General features: G+C 37.7%; 5 protein-coding genes across 5 annotated transcripts; all 5 read right to left on the minus strand.

Annotated features, from left to right (window-relative positions):
- Window positions 1–843: 843 nt before the first annotated feature.
- On the minus strand, window positions 844–1,573 carry LOC125202052 (dirigent protein 11-like). The gene has a single exon (XM_048100369.1). It carries the CDS (start codon window positions 1,524–1,526, stop codon window positions 972–974), a length of 555 nt encoding a protein of 184 aa, XP_047956326.1. The 5' UTR covers window positions 1,527–1,573; the 3' UTR covers window positions 844–971.
- A 5,344-nt stretch (window positions 1,574–6,917) lies between these two features.
- LOC125194904 lies at window positions 6,918–7,388 on the minus strand. Its single transcript, XM_048093121.1, has one exon. It carries the CDS (start codon window positions 7,386–7,388, stop codon window positions 6,918–6,920), a length of 471 nt encoding a protein of 156 aa, XP_047949078.1.
- Window positions 7,389–8,263: 875 nt separating this feature from the next.
- On the minus strand, window positions 8,264–8,945 carry LOC125202751 (dirigent protein 1-like). The gene has a single exon (XM_048101200.1). It carries the CDS (start codon window positions 8,932–8,934, stop codon window positions 8,359–8,361), a length of 576 nt encoding a protein of 191 aa, XP_047957157.1. The 5' UTR covers window positions 8,935–8,945; the 3' UTR covers window positions 8,264–8,358.
- Window positions 8,946–14,266: 5,321 nt separating this feature from the next.
- Window positions 14,267–14,918, minus strand: LOC125222112 (dirigent protein 11-like). Its single transcript, XM_048124608.1, has one exon. It carries the CDS (start codon window positions 14,849–14,851, stop codon window positions 14,285–14,287), a length of 567 nt encoding a protein of 188 aa, XP_047980565.1. The 5' UTR covers window positions 14,852–14,918; the 3' UTR covers window positions 14,267–14,284.
- A 2,101-nt stretch (window positions 14,919–17,019) lies between these two features.
- On the minus strand, window positions 17,020–19,642 carry LOC125202642 (subtilisin-like protease SBT1.6). The gene has a single exon (XM_048101092.1). It carries the CDS (start codon window positions 19,451–19,453, stop codon window positions 17,147–17,149), a length of 2,307 nt encoding a protein of 768 aa, XP_047957049.1. The 5' UTR covers window positions 19,454–19,642; the 3' UTR covers window positions 17,020–17,146.
- Window positions 19,643–20,715: the final 1,073 nt, after the last annotated feature.

Consider the following 20,715-nt stretch of genomic DNA (forward strand, 5'->3'; position numbering starts at 1 on the left):
TTGACGTAGTTCACTCAATGAATTATAATTTGGTTTTATAGATTTTGGAATTAAATAGTTAGGAATTTGAGTTGCAATATGTTATTTATGTTCGAGAATGAAGATTTGTGTTAATTTTTCATTGCAATTGTTTCTAATGCTTTGAATAAATATTGTAAACTCATTATATATAAAATTAAGTATTTTAATATTACTATATTATTATTATTTACTATTATTATTATTATTATTATTATTATTATTATAAATTTCAGAATATTATTATATATACAATTTAGAATTATTATTATCATTATAAATTTCAGCACCAACTTGTTTAAATTTCTGGTCACGAGAAGTGTTTTATCCTTTTCTCCTTGGATATGTGTAAGAATTTATGGATTATATACATGGCATGTGATCAAATGAAAACTCTAAATATTGTACTAACTCAAAACTATGATCTGGACCATTGAAAAATGTCAACAGATCACAAAAAAGCATCAACAAGAAAATGTCAACAGAATTTCAACGGTAGTTAATGATTGATGTTGTGTTGATATTGTGTTGATACTATGTTGACATTAAAATCTTAAAATTTTACACTGTGTTGATATTATATTGAAACAATGTTGAAGCTGTGTTGAGAAGTTTTGAGTTTGTACAACATATAAGTTTGCAGTTTATCACTCCCCTTGTATACATTTGTTCATAGTCTTTGAACTTGATAACGCTCCAGGTTCATTAAAGATTTTTACGTTTAGATTGATATTGGTTGATAATACTAGTTTGGATTTTTAGAGCTTTAATTCAAGTTCAAAACACATCAACAAACAAAATTAATCATTCAAAGATCCATTTAAATAGTAGTACTAAGAGTTTTATTGCACTTACATAAAATATTACAACTCATGACAAATCCAAAGAAATGACAAATTTATTAAAGTTCATGCCTTATTCAAACAGGTAGTAGCTATTTTGGATCAATAATTTCAGCGGGTCGACCACACGAAGTTGGAATCCGTATGAAAGACGACCAAAGTGTACTCGTACACATTACGAACCTGAGCTGGGTCATTATAATAAGTGGTAATCATAACATAACCAGTGGCCATCCTAAAGGCGCCGGTGCCGCCCACGATGGAAACCTCCCTTAACTCGGCGCCCAACGGGTTCCGGCCGAGAATGCTAAGCGTGCTGCCCTCGAACTCCCCCTTGGTGAACACAAGGTTGAGGACCATCGCGAGAGCCTGCTCGCGGAGGTCGGCCAACGCCACGGTCCCCTGCATCCGCCCCAGCTCCCCGGAGTCTAGCTCGGGCCCGGATGTGACGGGGTTGTCCAGCACCAGTACCATCCCGAACGCCGACGGCAGAACATCGGTTAGGTTGCTTTCCGCCACGCGCCAGACGGTGGGGCTGTCGCCACCGATGATGTCGTGGAGGTAGAAATGGATGCGCGTAATCTTCTTTGTCTCGGAGACAATTTGGGCTGATGATAAACATATGATTATTAGCATTAGGGTTAGGACGAGCTTCTGCTTCTCCATACTCAGCTTTGTTTTTGGGGTTTTTGGGATAATGAGATTTTTTAGCTACCTAGAATGCTTATATAAATGGAGAAGATAATTTAAAGTCCGCCTCATCACACTAGAAGAGAATTCTGATCACAATTTATATTCTTTTATGTTCATTTTTACATTAAAAAATGATATTCTGGATGTGTTGCATTGTACGTGCAATTAATGGACACCACCCATGATACTCGATGCCTCATTTTCAAGTAGATAGATTTAGTATGCAGCTGCCAAGAGGAAATCTAATGAATTAATATAACTATGGAGATTTTCTGTATCCTTTTGTGATTATAGCATTTTAACACGTACTTTCACTTCTTTTCAAACTCTAACTAGTTGAATAATTATACTAATGTCATGGGTTATATAATCCTAACTTATATTTATAAAAGATAGTGATAAAATGCAAATTTCTAAATAATGTATAAAGTCTAAATTATGATCTAGACCATTAGAAAATATCACCTGATGACAAAATAACATCAATAGAAAATGTCTACACAACATCAATCATTGACACTGCATGTGTTGACATTTTCTGTTAATATTTTGTTATCTTTTGACAGTTTTTAATGATTCAGATCATAGTTTGGAGTTTGTACAATATTTAGAGTTTGCATTTTATTACATCTCTATTTAAAAATATAAGATCTTTTTATTTTCTATTGATTCTTCAACAAATATAAAATTCCATGTAGTATATACAATTTTTTCATAACAAATTAAATATACTTTAGGCCGAACTTTAATTTTTAATAAAGCACTTAAATTGGATAATCAATAGATAGACGTAGCCCATATGCATTGAATTAGTCAAGAAACTTCAAAATTTCCAGCATTCACCGACTTGGGCAACACGTGACACCAAATATTAGTATACAAACTGAATAAGCGATCGAATATGCTATCAAATAATCTAATCTCAAACAATCTTATTATTAATCAGCATAGGACTAAAGAGTCAGCCTCCACATTTTTCGTGATTAAATCTACCGGGAATCACAAATACAAATATAATTAACAACATATCAATTATGGCAATAACAAACCTTAGATTTTGATACTAGGAGGTAGGGGTCCAAAATACTATTAATAAATTATTGCATATTTATAAGTAGTGTCAATGATGACAGTAACACTTAGAGAGACGAAAAATAAGAGAGAGATCATTACAGAATAAACAATAGAAATAAAGATACATACGGTGACAATGCCAGTGTTGAAATAGTGGAAGAATGTATTTCTTTAAATAAAAAGAATAACTTTAAAATATTTACTAATAATATGTATATGCATATTTATGGGGATAAATATTTTTTTATTCTTAGATTATAAAGGTCAGTTCTTTATGATTTTACACTAACATATTTAAATAAAAAAATAATTTGCAAAAATTGCTAGTGTGGAAAAATAAAAATAAATTACAAATAAATTATTTACACCCTTTATCCCATTGAAGATGGTCCACTTTTCTTTTTAGTTTGTCTCAATCAAGATGACTCATTACTAAAAACGAAAATACATTTCTTTCTACTTTACTTCTTCTCTTAATTTACTCTCTCCACTTCACACACAAAATAAAGTTGCAAAAATTCTCGTGCCGCCCAAGGATGAGGTCATCTTTCTTGGGATGAAGGGAGTACTAGGTAATGAAATAACAATAGGAATTTGACAAATGAATTAATTAAAAATATATAAATAAATTAATTACTAGATGATAAATTAACTATGAAAATTCAACAAATAAATTAATCTAGCTATGAAAAATTCTACTCCTATTCCACCATAAGTGAAGCACTTTTTTTGGGCACTTTTTCCTGAAGTCCATCCAGCTTGAGAGAAACTTCTCAATGATCGTGCCAGTTGTGAAATTGTCCGGCACGACCATTTTCTCGGCCATGAGGTCGTGGATGATCAGTTGAAACTCTTGAACTTGTTCTATGACATGTTAGATATCGACTATTTTGTAGTCCAAGTATTTGGTTTCTACAAACTTCTTTATACATATGTCATCACCACGATACTTCTTCTCTAGATATTCACACGTTTAAAATAAAGTTTTTACAAAGATACTCTCCTTTATGCCAAGTGTCATAGTCGAGGATGACTCCAAACTTTGAAAATCTTCCTCACTTGTTGCGGGTGGCTCCTCTTTCACTATGCCTAATGTTGTTAGGGAGAACAACATCTTCTGTGGCACCTCTTGAAGTTAGTTCCTCCAAACTTAGATGGCTTCTCAACGCATGGTATCCGCTTTGGTGCCATTTGTGCCGAACTAGCTCCAAGATATGAGTTCCTTCCGTTGACCCTGAATGAACCAACAATTTTGTTGACTACGATGGCCCCCATATTTGTGTTGATCCCGTAGGATCCAACACTCGTGTTGACCTCGAAAGGCCCAACACTCGATCCAATCAATGATCCCACAAAATCACTAAAGTCGAGCCACTCAAGGTGAATCACTAGTAGGCCTAAAATGGTTCGAAAACACCCATGAAGAGTTGTTGATACAGTGGTTGAACTGTCATGATTGGTCATCATCGTTGGAATCGATGATGCATTGATTGACAAGGAGTCCCTCCGCCGATCGCATTCGCGACGCCGAAATCTTGTTAAGGGAAATTATCCCTTAACATGGCGTCACAGTGGTTTTTTGCGAAATCAACTGGTATATTATGCAACTACGTTGAGGACACTGGATTAATTGGCTATGCTTCTACTTGTATTATGTTCGGATTGTCGATTGTAACAGCAGTTTGATATTGTCCGTTTTGGGTCAAGCCTGCACGGATTTGTTTTTGGGTTTCTCCCAAAAGGCCTCTTACTAATTGGGGTTGGACTGTAATTATATACACGTTCGAACTTCTCTCAGACTCCTGATATTGGATGGATTTGTACTCAACAAACCTCCCCCTCAAACCAGATCACATCGGGAACAGACAGACGCAGACGACACATCGAAACATTACGAGTCCGAATCGAACTTGAGTCATCCTGGGCCTCACTCGATGTGGCTCTGATATCACTTGTTCAGATTGTCGATTGTAACAGTAGTTTGGATATTGTCAGCTTTGCGTTAAGCCCCCCACGAATTTGTTTTTGGGTCACTCTAAAAAATCCTCAAACTAATTGAGATTGGACAGAAATTATGGATTCATACTCAATATATATTTTATTTCTCATTATTTTTGGATTTCATTTAGACTTATATAAGTGAATATTTTACACTTCAAAGGTGATTTGCATAATGCAAACATGTGATTTTTGTTATAGTCTAAGTTATAGCGTTGGATATCTGATAGGGACCTGATATTCTATTTTATTCCGGAAGGGAGTTGATATTCTCTCCGTATATTTATTTAGCTTATTTATGTTTTAGTATTATTTAGTCGCTATGATTTTATTTACTTTCCCTAATGGTTAGGATTTGATTTGATTTTGATTTATTTCCCTAGTTTATAGGAGATCTTTTTGTACCACACATATTATAAATATGTGTGGAGTCTTTTATTATTATGAAGCAGAATGAATTAAATTAATATTTATCATTCTCTCAAACACGTTTTCTCCTTCTTGGAGAAAACCGATATCTCCCTCAATCTCTCTCAAATTCACGCTAATCACCCCTTTTCTTCAAGATAGGCAATTAAAGCCTATCAAATTGGTGCTTTCATTAGGTTCTCATCCTCCTATTGATTTCTACCACCATGGTTGTCTTTCTGTCAAACTCTCCTCCAGAATCACTCCTTTTCTTCAAGATATGCAATTAAAGCCTATCAATATCATTAAACGCAAACATATGCTTTTTGTTATATATTTTGTTAAAAGTCTGTAGACTGTCGTGGAAAAAGCACGAGCACATGTTAGAAGAACTATTATGATCAAATTATGGGAACAAGCTGTTTGAAAAAGAAAATAAATCAAAATCACATCAGAATCAAATCACGCCTAATCCGAAAATAGATTGATCTTGTATTTATTATAATTGATTCTAGTCTCCTCTCCAAGTCTTACCATGTACATAGGCTAAGACAATCTCTATTCGAAGAGACACATACACTGAGATAATAGACACAGCAATTACGATCATTCACATTTACTCATCTTTTCTCTCCTTCCCTTTCGATATGTTGCCTATACCATTCTAAGACAAGCTAGGTAGCAATAATTCCTGAATTATGGTGCCTATTATTTACCATAATTAGCTAGGGACTATTATTTACCCAAACTATAATTGCTAGATCATTAGTATTTTTTCCCCTCAAAACACATCAACCAATAAAATTAATCATTCCAAATACAATTCCATTAAAAATAGTGGAGTTTATTGCCCTTGCATCACACTAAATGAAATACAGTAATAAAAACCCATATGCCTAATTCAAACAGATAACAAATTTATGAAAACTCATACCTAATCCAGACAGATACTCTCTCCGTCCCACATAATTTGACCCAGTATATCATTTTGAGTCGTCCCACATAATTTGAATCGATAAACACAAATACAAAATATAATATATAGGTGTCCGACTGTAGCACTGATGATAAGCATAAGATTAGCATTAGGGTTAAAAGGAGCTTCTCGATCTTTCTATAATTTCTTTCACGTTTTATTTTGTGGTTTTCCCGTAATAAGGTTTTATGGAAAGTAGAGTACATATAAAATTTGTGAGGAGAGTTAGAGTGTCCACAGTGGTGGCCCTCTTGGATATGCCCAAGCCACCATTTCTTGGGCATGCCCAACAAACTTGGCCCTGCCCATGAATACTTGGCCACTACAATGGTGGCCGGCCACCATATTTTGTTATTTTTCAACAATTAAAATTATTTTCATACATTTTTGTTATATTTTAATATTACTAGGATAAAAATTATATGCCTATAGTAATTAAAAAATGCATATTTTAAAAGAAATGCATCCTTTAAAAATTATTAGAACAATTTGAAACCAAATTTTCGTCGTATTATAGATAGGGTAAAATTATACAACGAAATTTTTTTAAAAACAATAAAAAAAATGACGCCACCGCCCGCCTACCCGGTGTCGTCATCGGAATCCATCACATCTTCTTCACCGCCGTCGCCACCGCCTCCATCGCCGCCACTGCCGCTTGCACCGCCCATCTACGACCCTTCGCCCCACCCCAACTTCGACCTCAGTCGAATAATGAGGTCGTAGTAGAATCTCCTGGTCTCCGGATCAGTCGACTTCTCGTACAAGAGCTATCCTGAAGTTGCTTCATCATCTGCACCCTCTAGGGTATGAGCCAACGCCGCCTTCAGTGTTGAGGGCACTGCTGTAGCACTCGCAGCGGAGAATTGGGAGCCGGTTCTAGCTTCCCGGATTGCGGCACGCTGACCCTACGGACATGGGCGCCACGAGAGTGTGGAGGGGGGCTCGTCCTCCGAAGCATCGTCGTTCATTTCGAAGGCACGTGAGTCGCTACTACTGCTGTAGTTGCCGGCGACGCCGAATCTTGTCCGCTTCGGCCCAGGGACAGGCTCTTTGTCGATGAGGGACCTGAATTTCGGGCAGTCACGCAGAACGAAGTATTCGTCCCAGTAGGTAAACTTGGGCCACTTTTCAGTATTGAACAACTGATACGACAACGCTCGTACGTCGGCTTCAGTGCGGTCGCTCTCAGCAAGGTGGAGTTGGGTCTCGTATATGCCACTGAACCTCTTCACTGTTTTAGTAATCCTTCCAAACTTCTTCCGGATCTGGCTTTGTGTACGCTCGACGCTCCCATCTGGTTTGAACCCGTTGTACACTTCTAGAACGCGCTTCCAGAAGCAAACGTCGGTCTGATCCGTACCGATTATAGAATCCATCATGACCGCCTCCCAGGCTCTGGCTACAGCAATGGATTCTTCATTGCTGTAGAAGGTCGACCGCCGGCCTCCACCGCCACCTCCACCGCGTCCGCCTCCACCGCCTCGCCCACCACTTCGCCTGCCTCCTCCGCCGGTCCCCTGCCCTCCGTCGCGGCCGGCGCTTCGCCCACCACCTTGGCTTCGCCCCCCACCCCGCCATTTCGCCCACCGCCACCGCCTCCTCTCCCCATATCCACAGTACCGGATGTCGGGGTCTCTGGTGGTGTCCCCATAAGTTGTTCCCACGTTAATCTATTAGATTCAGATAGAGGAGATTGGGAGGATTGGAATTGGGAGGATTGGAATTGCTGAGAAGGGTTGTTGATCGCGTCCATATTGGGCCGGTAGTCTCCGAACCCCGATTGGGGACGACCCACATTCCTCTGCTGATGAGAGGAGGACTGACTCCGGTGTTGAACTCGATCTCCACTCGATCTCCACGGTTGGGAAGACAAAAAGTTTCCAAATCCCAAGTCTCCACAGCCGGGAGAATGATAAAAAAACGGGAGGAAGGGGGAGGGGGAGGGCCGCGGCTCTCGGCCCCTGCAGTGGCGAGCCGCGGGCCGCACCCAAGAGCCTCGGCCTGACCGAGAGTTCGGCTCTCTCTCATCCACCCCCGGGCCGCCAGTCCTCCTCGCCTCGGTAGTGGGGGGCTGCGCCTGGGCCGACTCCGGGCCAAGGGCCATGGCCCTCTCACTCTCACTGTGAACACTCTTAGTAATTTTTTAAGCTAAGTCTGCTTCATCACACTAGAAGAAAATTCTATTTAAAAGCTAAGTCTGCTTACATTAAATAATTATTAAAAATACTACAGTAATAAAAACCCATATGCCTAATTCAAACAGATAAAAAATTTATGAAAACTCATGCCTAATCCAAACAGATAACTATTTTGAGGATAGAGTAAATATTAGATCAATAATTTCTTTCAGCGGCGCAACGACACGACGTTGGGATCCATATGATACACGACCGCATTGTACTCGTACACATTACGAACACGAGCGGGGTCATTATAATAAGTGCTTGAGATAATATAGCCGGTGGCCATCCTAAAGGCGCCGGTGCCGGCCACGATTGGAACCTCCCTCGACTCAGCAGCCAACGGATTCCGGCCGAGAATGCTGAGCGTGCTGCCCTCGAACTCGCCCTTGGTGAACACGAGGTTGAGGAGCATGACGAGAGCCTTCTCGTGGAGGTCGGCCTGGCCCACTGTCCCCTGCATCCGCCCCACCTCCTCCGAGTCTGGGTCTGGCCCGGACGTGACGAGGTTGTCCAGCACCATCACCCTCCCGAACGACGACGGCAGAACGTCGGTTAGGTTGCATTGTGCCACGCCCCAGACGGTGGGTCTGTCGCCGCCGATGACGTCGTGGAGGTAGAAATGGAGGCGCGTCATCTTCTTTGTCTCGGAGACAATGTGGGCTTCCGATGATAAGGATATGATTAGCATTAGTGTTAGGATGAACTTCAGCTTCTCCATACTCAACTTTCTCCACCGCATTTACACTAGAACAAAATTGAATTCATTCATAAATTTAATCTCATTTCTTTTCTTACAGTAAAAAAATGATTTTGTGGATGTGTTGCATTGTACGTGTAATTAGTGGACACCACCTATCATACTCGATGTGTCATTTTCATGTGGATAGATTTAGTGTACAGCTGCAAAGAGGAAATCTAATCTAATGAATTAATATAACTATATCGAATTTTCACTTCTTCAAACTCTAACTAGTTGGAATTCCCAATTTTTTAGTGATACCTTCTCGATCTATCAAATTACTACTCCCTCCGTCCCCCGTCAAACTCATGTCATCCACAAATGAGAATATTTTTTGTGGATGGGGGAGTATGAAACTCTCTATGGTGATTAATTAAAAACAATGAAAAAAGAGCATAAACTATAGAGCGGAAACGACGTATCTTAATTCATACTATTAAATTAAGTGGTAGAGTTACATTAGAGTTGTTATGGATCTTCCAAACGATTTCAGACGTTCTTCACATCATACTATAGAGAGAATACGGAAAATGTTGGAATAATTATATTGACATCCGAGGGACCAATACCATTGCTTAAATTTGCAATATAAAATATATGACCTTTATTGTCTATTTGACCATCACCAAAGAGAAAATCTCATATGACCATCTACACTTATTTACATAACAAATTACAGATACTATATTTTAGGCCAAATTTTAATTTTTAGTGAATTACATTAATTTAGACAATATATCAAACGATAGTTATACACGTTGAGTTAGTAATGTGGAATCCAAAATTTCCTACAATCTCCGGCTTTGGAAACACGTGACACCAAATAACAGTATACAAACCGAATAAGCGTTCTAAATATGCTATCACATAGTGTATTCCCGTACAATCTTATTATTAACTATATTGGCATAGGACTAACGAGTCTGTCACCGCACTTTTTGTGATTAAACCAATCGGTAATCACAAATACAAATATAATATGGGTTTCCGACTACAGCACTGATGATAAGCATATGATTAGCATTAGGGTTAAAACGAGCTTCTCCATATTTCTTTAATTTCTTTCTCGTTTTATTTTGGGGTTTTCGTACGTATAATAAGCTTTTATGTAAATAGAGTACATATAAAATTCGTGAGGAGAGTTATAATTTTTAAACTCCGCCTCATCACACTAGAAGAAAATTCTATTTAATTTTTTTTCTTACATTAAATAGTTATTGATTTCAGAGATGTGTGTTGCATCGTACGTGTACGGAATTAATGGACATTATGGACTGGTCTTTTGGATTCCAACACCCATGATGTTTTGGGTGGTCCATACTCGATGGCTGATGCCTCATTTTCAAGAAGATATATGAAGTACCCAATGCCATAGCAAATATAATGAAATAAAATAGTACAAATAAGAACGTTGGGCTATTTAGAAACAAACCGATTCTTCTTTAAATGAGTAAAAACGTGTCTATTTGGATTCTGTGATTTCAAAACATTTTTTTTTATTTCATTCTATTCTATTCACACTATTTATCCTCATTTATTTTTATTTTTTTAAATATTATAATTGTTTTTAGCTTATAACCATTGGACTAAGCTAGTATTACAACAAAATAACCGTTAAGAACATTTTATAATACAGTTAATGATACTAATTTGTGTTTCTATATATATCACCAACGCTTTTAAAAATATTGAGAGTGTGTATGGATAAATTAAAAAAAGGAGAAAAAGTGGGTTAAGTATGAGAGAAAGCGTTTGTTTTTTAAATGAGATTACATTTCGTGGACACCTTAAAGTGGCAAACTAATACTATTTTTTATAAACGGAGAGAGTATAAGACTCTCTATGATGATTAACCAAGAACAATGCATAAAAAGCATAAACTATAGAGAAAAACGTACCTTTAATCTATATTAAATTAAATGGTGAATTACTTTAGAGCTGTTATAGATCTTCCAGAGAAGTTCTTCACGTAATACTATAGAGAGAATACAGAAAATGTCAAATCGTTCTTATAGTCCAAACTTTGATGTTTAATTAATCACTATAATTGGATAACCAATTGAATTAGTCATATTGAAACCCAAATTTTCAACAATCTCCAACTTGGGAAACATGTGACACCAAATAACAGGTACAAATCGTATGTGTAATCAAAATATGTTACTCCCTCCATCCCTTATAATTTGTCACCATTCGATCCGACACAGGTTTTAAGAAACATAATAGAAAGTGGGTTGAAATAGTTAGTGACATATGAGTCCTACTTTTATATATTAGTTTTATGATAAAATGTGAGTGAGAATGAGTTAGTGGAATGTGGGGTCCACTACTAAAAATGGTAAAGTGAAAGGTGACAACCTTTTAAGGACGGACGTAAATGGAAACAAGTAACAAATTTTCACGTACGGCGGGAGTATCACATAGTGTATTCCCGAATAATCTTATTATTAACGCCATAGAACTAAAGAGACCCTATTTCCCTTTTTCTCGATTATTTTCAAAATCATCAATCAAAATCAAAGATGATTTAATTTTTTTATTCAAATAACAACTTCAAATTCACCATTAAAACGGCACGATGAGTGTTCCCACACCCCACGCCGATCAAACACATGTGCACCCCCGACGAGCCAAAAGCTAAAGGCCCCCCCCCATCCCGCATCCCAAAATCATAATTTATTTCCCCTTTACTCTCTAAATGCATGGACTCAAGAACACCCCCTTTCGGTAAAAAAGAAAGGAGATCAAAAATTTAAATACCTTTTCCAAAAAACAACAGAAAAAATTATAGCCTTATTCTTAAAAAACCCTTTAATTTCAACTTGAATTCTTCTCAAATTTATGAAAAATCTTGGAATTTAAAAAATTTTTGGGGAGAGTGGGGAAAAAGAAAAAAGCGACGGAAGTAAAGGGGGGGTTTTCCCCCAAAATTTTGGGTTCTCACCTTTTTTATAGAGGAAAAAAATCCAATAAAATAAGATAGGAAGAATAAAGTACAGATAAAAGTGTTTCTAACTTTAGTAATAGGACATCTTGGTTAGGACAAACCAAAAAGGAAAGTGGGTCATCTTCAATGAGACGGATGGAGTAATAATTAACCGGAACTCCTATTTGCTGATGGAACAAAATGAAAAACCGGGACTCCTATTTGTGGGTAGAGGGAGTAATTAACAACATATCAATTATAACAGTGGCAGACCTAGGTTTTTATCCAAACCACTATTAATAATTATTGCATATTTTTACTGTCGTTGGCACCAAAAACAATTTGTACCACATCATTACGGAATTGATTGATGGGAAATGAGAGAAAATAATTTGAGAATGAACAATATTCCCTCCGTCCGCCATTAAAAATCTCATTTCTTGGCGGCACAAGTTCTAAGAAATATTAAGAAAAGTGGATGGAAAAAAGTTAGTGGAATATGGATCTCACTTATATATATTAATTTTAAATGAAATGTGAGAGGAATGAGTTAGTGGAATGATGGGACTCTTTTTACCATTTATGGTAAAAGTAAACCGGTACTAAAATGAAAAACGAAACTCCTATTCGCAGACAGAGGGGGTATATATTATAGATACGTGCAATGAATGTGTCAATATATTGAAATAATTGAAGAATGCAGCTTTTAAAATAAAAATAATAACTTTAAAATTAAATTTACTATTATTATGCGATACACTCCCTCTGTTCCACTCTAAGTGGAGCTTTTCTTTTTTGCAACGGAATTTTATTTAGTGTTATTTCGTCTTAATTGTATATTGAATAAAGTAATAGGGGGGAAAGTAGAGAAAGTGATGTTTCTATTTTAAGAAATGTGTACTTTAGAGTGGAACATTCCAAAAAGAGAAATGTGTCACTTAAAGTGAGACGAGGGAGTATATATATATATATATTTGTGTGGCTCTAAATTTATTTTTAATTCTTTATTATAAAGATCATTATTTTATGATTTTACACTAACATTTAACAACTAAAAAAATGCATAAAATTACTTGTATGAAAAAATAAAATAAAATATAAAGAAACTACTTACTAGGTAACGAATTAAAGATAGGAATTTGACAAATGAATTAATGTAGCTATGATAAATTAAAAACATATAAATAAATTAGTTATTTGATAATGAATTAACTATAAAAACTGAACAAAGGATGGATGGAGTATTATTTAATCCCTTGGTTTTATTTCCTAGCTCTTTTATAAGCTTGCTTATTGTGATCAACTTTTAGTCGATTATTTTTAACTCAACGCGGATCGGTTTTGAATAAATGAATATATCACAATCATCTACGCGAAACGTATATCGATCTTATGTCATTTAATTTGACAAATTAAATATTCTGTCACATATATATGAACCGGTCAAAGTTTTTTGACCGGCCACGATTCCATTGAAGCCAGGTCCCCTTCTGGTCAAGAGACATTCTACCATCTATCTACCAAGTTTGTTCTCTCAATTCAAAATATTACAACTCTGCCCTTATTCTTCGATAGATCCGCAACTACGTTGAGGAGTGAGGACACTGGATTAATTGGCTATGCTCCTATTGTATTTCTCATCATGTTGGGACTTCATTTTAACTGATAAGTAGTAATAATTTACACTTCAAAGGTGACTTGCGTAATGCAAACATTTAATTTTTTTTGTTATAGTCTTAAGTTATAGCGTTGGATTATCATTCTAAATTAAAGTCTGTAGACTGTAGTGGAAAAAGCATGAGCATATGTTAGAAGAATTATTATGATCAAATTATGGAAACAAGCTAGGTAGCAATAATTCTTGAATTATGGTGCCTAGTTTTAAAAAGATGAAAAAAGCTTCCCCAATCTAAAGATGCCGAGACGACGTAACAAATACTCCTTCCATGTGTCGATGCAGATTTTTAAAATGTGAATAAATGGATAGAAAACTAGAACAATAAATTGTGAGTAAAATAATTTGTCCTAAAATGAAAAAAATATGTAAACAAGACTTAAAATTATAAACATCCCAAAATTACAACATGAAAAATTAGTTTATTGACGGAGGAGGGACTATTATTTACCCAAATTTGGGTCTTTTATTGACGGAGGAGAAATTATTATTTACCCAGGTTATATAATTGCTAGATCATTAGTATTTTTCCCCCTCAAAACACATCAACCAATAAAATTAATCATTCAAAATTCCATTAAAAATAGTACTAGTAAGAGTTTATTGCAGTTGCATCACACTAAATGGAATACAGTAATAAAAGTCCATGCCTAATTCAAACAGATAACAAATTTATGAAAACAAATTATGTGGGAGCGGAAGGAGTAACTATTTTGAGGATGGAGTAAATATTAGATCAATAATTTCTTTCAGCGGCGCAACGACACGACGTTGGGATCCATATGATACACAACCGCACTGTACTCGTACACATTACGAACCCCAGCGGGGTCATTATAATAAGTGCTAGTGATAATATAGCCCGCGGCCATCCTAAAGACGCCAGTGCCGGCCACGATGGAAACCTCCCTCGACTCAGCGCCCAACGGATTCCGGCCGAGAATGCTGAGCGTGCTGCCCTCGAACTCGCCCTTGGTGAACACGAGGTTGAGGAGCATGACGAGAGCCTTCTCGCGGAGATCGGCCAGCCCCACGGTGCCCTGCAGCCGCCCCACCTCCCCGGAGTCTAGCTCGGGCCCATACGTGACGAGATTATCCAAAACTACTAGTTTCCCAAACGCCGACGGCAGAACGTCGGTTAGGTTGCAGTCCGCCACGCCCCAGACGGTTGGTCTGTCGCCGCCGATGACGTCATGGAGGTAGAAATAGAGGCGCGTGATCTTCTTTGCCCCGGAGACTAAATGGGTTTCCAACTGCAGCGGAAACACTGATGATAAGCATATAATTAGCGTTAGGGTTAGAACGAGCTTCTCCATCTTTCTTAAATTTATTTTGGAGTTTTCGGGATAATAAGCTTTTATTTATGCAAAGTAGAGTTACATATATAATTGAGCACTAGTAATTACTACTATCAAACATGCCGTATTAATAGACTAGTATTTTGGTGTTTGGGTGGTCCATACTCGATGGTGGATGCCTCATTTTGAAAAAGATAGATGAAGTATTCAATTGCCATTGCAAACGAAATGAATAAATATATGAGTAAATTATATTACTACTAATATTTTTTGGTATACTTTGTGATTTTTCCATTATGACTCGCATTTTCACTTCTTTTCAATTTATAACTAGTTTGAATATCTAACTTTTTCTAATTTCCTTTCGGTATCGTAGCTCAATGTCAAGATCTTTGACTCTGTGTGTATACTGTATTGGTAAGTTTTACGTGTTGGTTTCGCAACTATATAATTGCTATTAGTTGGCAAATCGTCCTTATCTTAGATTGCGTAAAGCATTTTCTGAATATGCACGTATAAGTGTGGATCGAGGAAAAAATCGTTGAAGAAAATTATTACACTAAGAATGGTCAAGGAGTTTTTGAGAATTTATTTTGGATCCTGCCATTTCAAAACAAATTTTAATTTTATTTATTCTATTATTATTCACAATATGTGTCCACATTTATGGTTTTTTTTTTAATTACTACTATAATTATTTTTTAGCTTATAACCTTTGGCCTAAGTTAGGGACAAAAAAAATCTCAAGCTTATCCATTCAATTCCTTATTATTTAAATTAATCTTATTTAATTATTAACATTGAACTTAATGGTCTAAGTTTGTTTATTTATTTATGACTGTGAACATTATTTGCATATTCTTTGTAATGATCTAAGATTTTATTTATGATTGGAATACTATATCCAGATTTGCCAAATTTGTGACCACGATTAACAAACTAACATGACACTGCACGTATTAGGTTTTAACTTTTAATATTTGCATTTGTATAAACGCGACCCTCTGGTTTGATTATCTATCCTTTTGTAGTACTCCTATTTAGGTTTAGTTATTCACCATAAAAATCATAAATTTATTAACGGAAAAAAAGTTAAAGATGAAGAAATCGAAAAATTAATCTAGAAACATTTTTAACCTTAAGTAATTAAACTGAATTTCCATTTTTTGGTGAATCCAAATAGTTGGGCATTATATCTCTAAATCACTATTCATAGAAGTTAAGAAAATTGCCTCATCTCATTTTTTCAGTTAACAAACGAAGATGATTTTAAATAAAATAAAATGTATTGGTAAATGTAAAAAATGTTTATTAGCGAGGATTTATTTATTTCTAAGACTTTAATTGAAGAGGTCGGTGGCCCATTGCTGTATTACAAGTAGAGAGAAGAGAGAAAGCAAGGAGTGTAAGAGAATGTTTAAATTTGGGCCATTTAATTTAGCTATTTGGGCTTTTCTATCCTGAAAGGCACCACAATAATGAATATAGATAGCCCTTCAACTTTTCTAAACTTTGCAGTCTTGTTTGTTGTGAAAAAATAAATTTGATTTTCAATTATTAATTCTGTATTTCGATAATTGGGAAAAATATTCTGATTAGTAGTTATGAATTTTTTTATAGTTTGACTATAAGAAAATAAAGAAAGTAATTTGATTTATAATAGCTAGATTCCATTTCAATTTAGCCTTAATTAAGTTTAATTATTTCTCTCTTATTATTTATCCTTATAGATGTGCCTAACCCTATCTGAGTGAAATATTTATCTCATTATTTATCTTTACTCTCTCAAACGTGAGAGATATGATGACTACAAGTATTAAAAAATTTCAAAAATAGTTCATCCGTCACAATAAACGGTAAAATAGCTTAAATTTGATTTGATTAATCCATTATATACGTACTACTATTATTCTTCAAAGTAAATTGTGAATAATTAAATCGAAAAAGTTAGGTAAACGTGTCAACTGTCAAGTTAACGGCTTCATTAATCATTCTAATCATTCTTCGTGTGGTTTCCAAGAGAAAGCCAACGTTTATTTAATTACATGCATTTTTTTTTTTGTGAAAAAAATGGAATGGAAGGTGTAACCAGCTTCTATTTTGTTTAAATATTTAATCTTTACCCCCGTTACAACTTCCATCATGACATATCATTCACAATCATAACGCATAACTAAGCTACTATCACTAACAAACTTTCACCATAATATACCTATTCACCTTATAAAACCATAAGTTGAAAATGAATTTACGCTTTTAAAAGCAAATTAGATAGAGACTAAAACAATGCAATATGAGTAGTTAAAAACCAATCTAGAATGGATCCGCTTGAGTCACCAAAATGGGGCTCCGAACCATGCGCTTCCCATCCGCCCAAATAAGCGACCCGAAAACCACACCCGAATCGCCCACCGCCAAATTCTTCCCGTCAACCGTCACATTTACATAGTAGCCCAGCCTTGTGTTTATCTCCGAGAAAACAAGCTTCCTCGGCCTCACGCTCACCTCCACCCCCTTCGGCGGGTCGACCCTGACCCGGTACACCGCGTTCGCCTCCCCCACGTTCGTCACCATCCGAAAAAACATCTGGCTCGTCGATCTCCCGCCTTTTGCAAAAACCGCCGCGATCGACGGATAGTTGAGATTCTCCGGCAGCGGCTTCCTCATCGGGCAATTCACCCGCGACCGCGTGATCACCTCTATCGTCTTCGCCCCGTACTGAATCGCGCAGAGGAAACTCACATAGTCGTCGTTGCTCAGATCGTAAACCAGCCCCGGATCCATGGCTAGATCCAGATTCAAGTGCCCTGCGCCGTAATCGTAGGGATTCGCCGCTTTTTTGCTCTCCTCGTTGATCATCGGATTCATTGAATTGTCCACCACGCTCGCCGTCGTCATCATTGCCGATCTGATCACCGCCGGGCTCCAATCAGGATGAGCCGATTTGAGCAGCGCCGCGGCGCCGCTCACGTGAGGGCAAGCCATGGAGGTTCCGGATAAAATGTTGAATTCTGCTTTCCGATTATCCGAATCCAGACCCGTCGGACCGACTGCATCGGTCCACGCAGCTAAGATGTTGACGCCGGGGGCGATCAGATCTGGTTTTAGGATCTCCGGATTCTGCCCGTTCGGACCTCTCCCGGAGAATGACGCCACCACCGGCGCCGGCTTGGTTCCGACAACTGTGCCGCGGAATTTGATGGTTGCTTTTGCTTTAGGATTGGAAGCTAAATACGCCTTTATTCGAACTCCGTCGGAGAAGCCAACTGCGCAGGTTGGGATCAAATGAGCGTCTCCGACTAATCCCTCGCCGCTGGAAGCTCCGTTGGCGAGGATCATTCCGACGCCTCCAGCTTTTTTTACCACCAATCCCTTCGCGACACGTGGACTGCTGCCGCGGTCGCAGATTACGATTTTGCCCCTAATATGATTAGGATCGAGAGAGTTTTCTAAACAGAGAGAAGCAGAGATTAAACCGAATTTCCCCGGATAAATGAGATGGTACATTTTGCCTTTTAGCGGCTTTCCGGCGTAAAGCGACACGCCGGAGAAGTTTCTCCCATCCTTGAGAATCACATCCGCCGGGAAATTCCGATCAATCGTTCCAGCTCCGACGGTGGTGAGCCAGGGAGCGAGGTTAGTCACCGACATTCCATTAGGCCCGTCGTTGCCAGCCGAGGAGGAGACGAAAATCCCTCTCGAAACGGCGCCGTATGAGCCAATCGCGATTGGATCGAGGTAGTACGGCGAGGAGATGCCGTCGCTGCCGCCGATTGAGATCGAAATGACGTCGACTCCGTCGTTGGCGGCGGCGTCGAACGCAGCTAATATATCGGAATCGAAGCAGCCTGCATCCTTCCAGCACACTTTGTATATCGCCAATCGAGCTTTCGGCGCGACGCCTTTCGCTATGCCGGCGGCGTACCCCTCCAAGCTAGCTCTGTAAACATATCTCCCCGCAGCGGTGGAAGCTGTGTGCGTGCCATGTCCATCGGCGTCTCTCGGCGACTTAAACTCGATCGTCTCATTAATGCCGGAGACCGCAACGTCGCCGATTCGCACCGCCGCCTCATGACCTTTGACGAAAAACCTAGCTCCGATGATTTTTCTGTTGCAGTTACTCGCGCTGAATTTCACGCCTGTGTGGCAAGTTCCTCTCCAGCGCCTCGGCACAGGACCGAGATTTCGGTCGGAGAAGCTGCGCCGCTCCGGCCAAATTCCGGTGTCGAAAACTCCGATTATGACGTCGGAGCCGTAGTCGGATTCCGACCAAAGGCCGCGCTGGTTGTGCAGGCCGAGGAATTGAGGGGAGCGAGTGGTGTGGAGGTGGCGGCGGCGGTCTTCGAAGGCGGTGAGGACGGAGGGGTGGCGACGGATGGCAGCGAGCGCGGATGGAGTGAGGACGGCGGAGAAGCCGTGGAAAACGGTGTCGTATGTGTGTAGGATGGCGGAGGGGTCGGTGAATTCGGCGGTGTACCAATGGAGATGAGTAGGGAAAATTGAGGGTTTTGATGAAGTGTCTACTCTGATTATGTAGGTTTTGGCTGTTTCATGATTATCAGCTGAGGATTTAGCGAGTGAGGATATTAACAGTAGGAGTTGGAGAAGATGAAGAAGCATGTCTAGCAACAGAGTGAAGGAGAGAAATAAAGTTTAAGTGAGAGAAGATGGAGTGATTAGCATCTGTGAATCAGTGATATAATGAATCAATTTTTTCTGTCCAGTAATTAATCAATGCCGTTGCGTATTTAGTAATGATTAAATACAAAGAAAGTGATTATTAGTGAGATAATGCAGACAGCATTTTGTGTGAGTTGAGCAGTAGAAGGTGTTTTTGCATAGGAGTAGTCACATATTTTGCTGCGGAAATGGCGGGAAGCAATATAAAGAATCGAGTACTTTTAGAATATAAACGAGATTAATTAATTGTAGAAAATACAAGTATTAGTGGCCACGGGTCATTAATATATGTGTGCGGTGTGCTTTTTTTTGTGTAAGCATCAAGCATGGTGCGTTTGTTTTTATTTTTTCAGGAGAAGCATGGTGTATCTATTGCCTATTGGGATGTTTAATAATATACACTCCATAAAAAAAGGGCAATATTTTATCTACTACTCATAGATTCTATCAAAATTTTATCATGTTTCTTATTTTAGTGTACAGTACACTTGTATTATGATATCATCATTTTTTTTATTTTTTGAGTGATATCATCACATATTAATATATTGTAAATTGGTTAAACAAAGAAAATTCGGACGATTGGATTAAGATTCATACTAAAAGCTTTTCGTAAAAACAATGTGTATTTGGAGTAATATATTTCATACAGTAGTATTTTATAATCCCACACTGCCGAAATCAGTTAACATGTACAACTAGTACTGCCCATTAAATATTTATTATGATGTTTTACCGAAGATGATTCACTTTTTTTTTCAATTTTTCTAATTAAGATGACTCGTTATTAAAAATAAAAATATTCTTTATTTCTATTTTATTTTATTTCTTATTTTATTCTCTTCACTTAATATATAAAATAAAATTTTATGTTGTCCAAATTAGGAATCATCTTTATTAGAGTTTTGGGAAAACAGATATTCAACGTTTTAGAAAGATTCTAATATAATGCTATATCAATCCATTAAAAAAGGTGAAAAAGCGTGATTAAGCAAATGCCGTTAGAGACAGTAGTTCTTGCTTTCTTAATAGGAAGTATATGGAATTTCAAATATGGGCGTAGTAGGGTCAATGTTACTCCTATTTCTTGCCTTAGTTTTTCCTTTCTTTTTGGAGCTCAGGGTTTATTTTATACAATAGGTTCTTTATAAGTTAGACTATTCCACATGACTAATAGATCCGTTTATCCACATTCCACTATT

This window comes from Salvia hispanica, chromosome 1 (genome assembly GCF_023119035.1).
Source record: "Salvia hispanica cultivar TCC Black 2014 chromosome 1, UniMelb_Shisp_WGS_1.0, whole genome shotgun sequence".
In the NCBI taxonomy this organism is placed as follows: Eukaryota; Viridiplantae; Streptophyta; class Magnoliopsida; order Lamiales; family Lamiaceae; genus Salvia; species Salvia hispanica.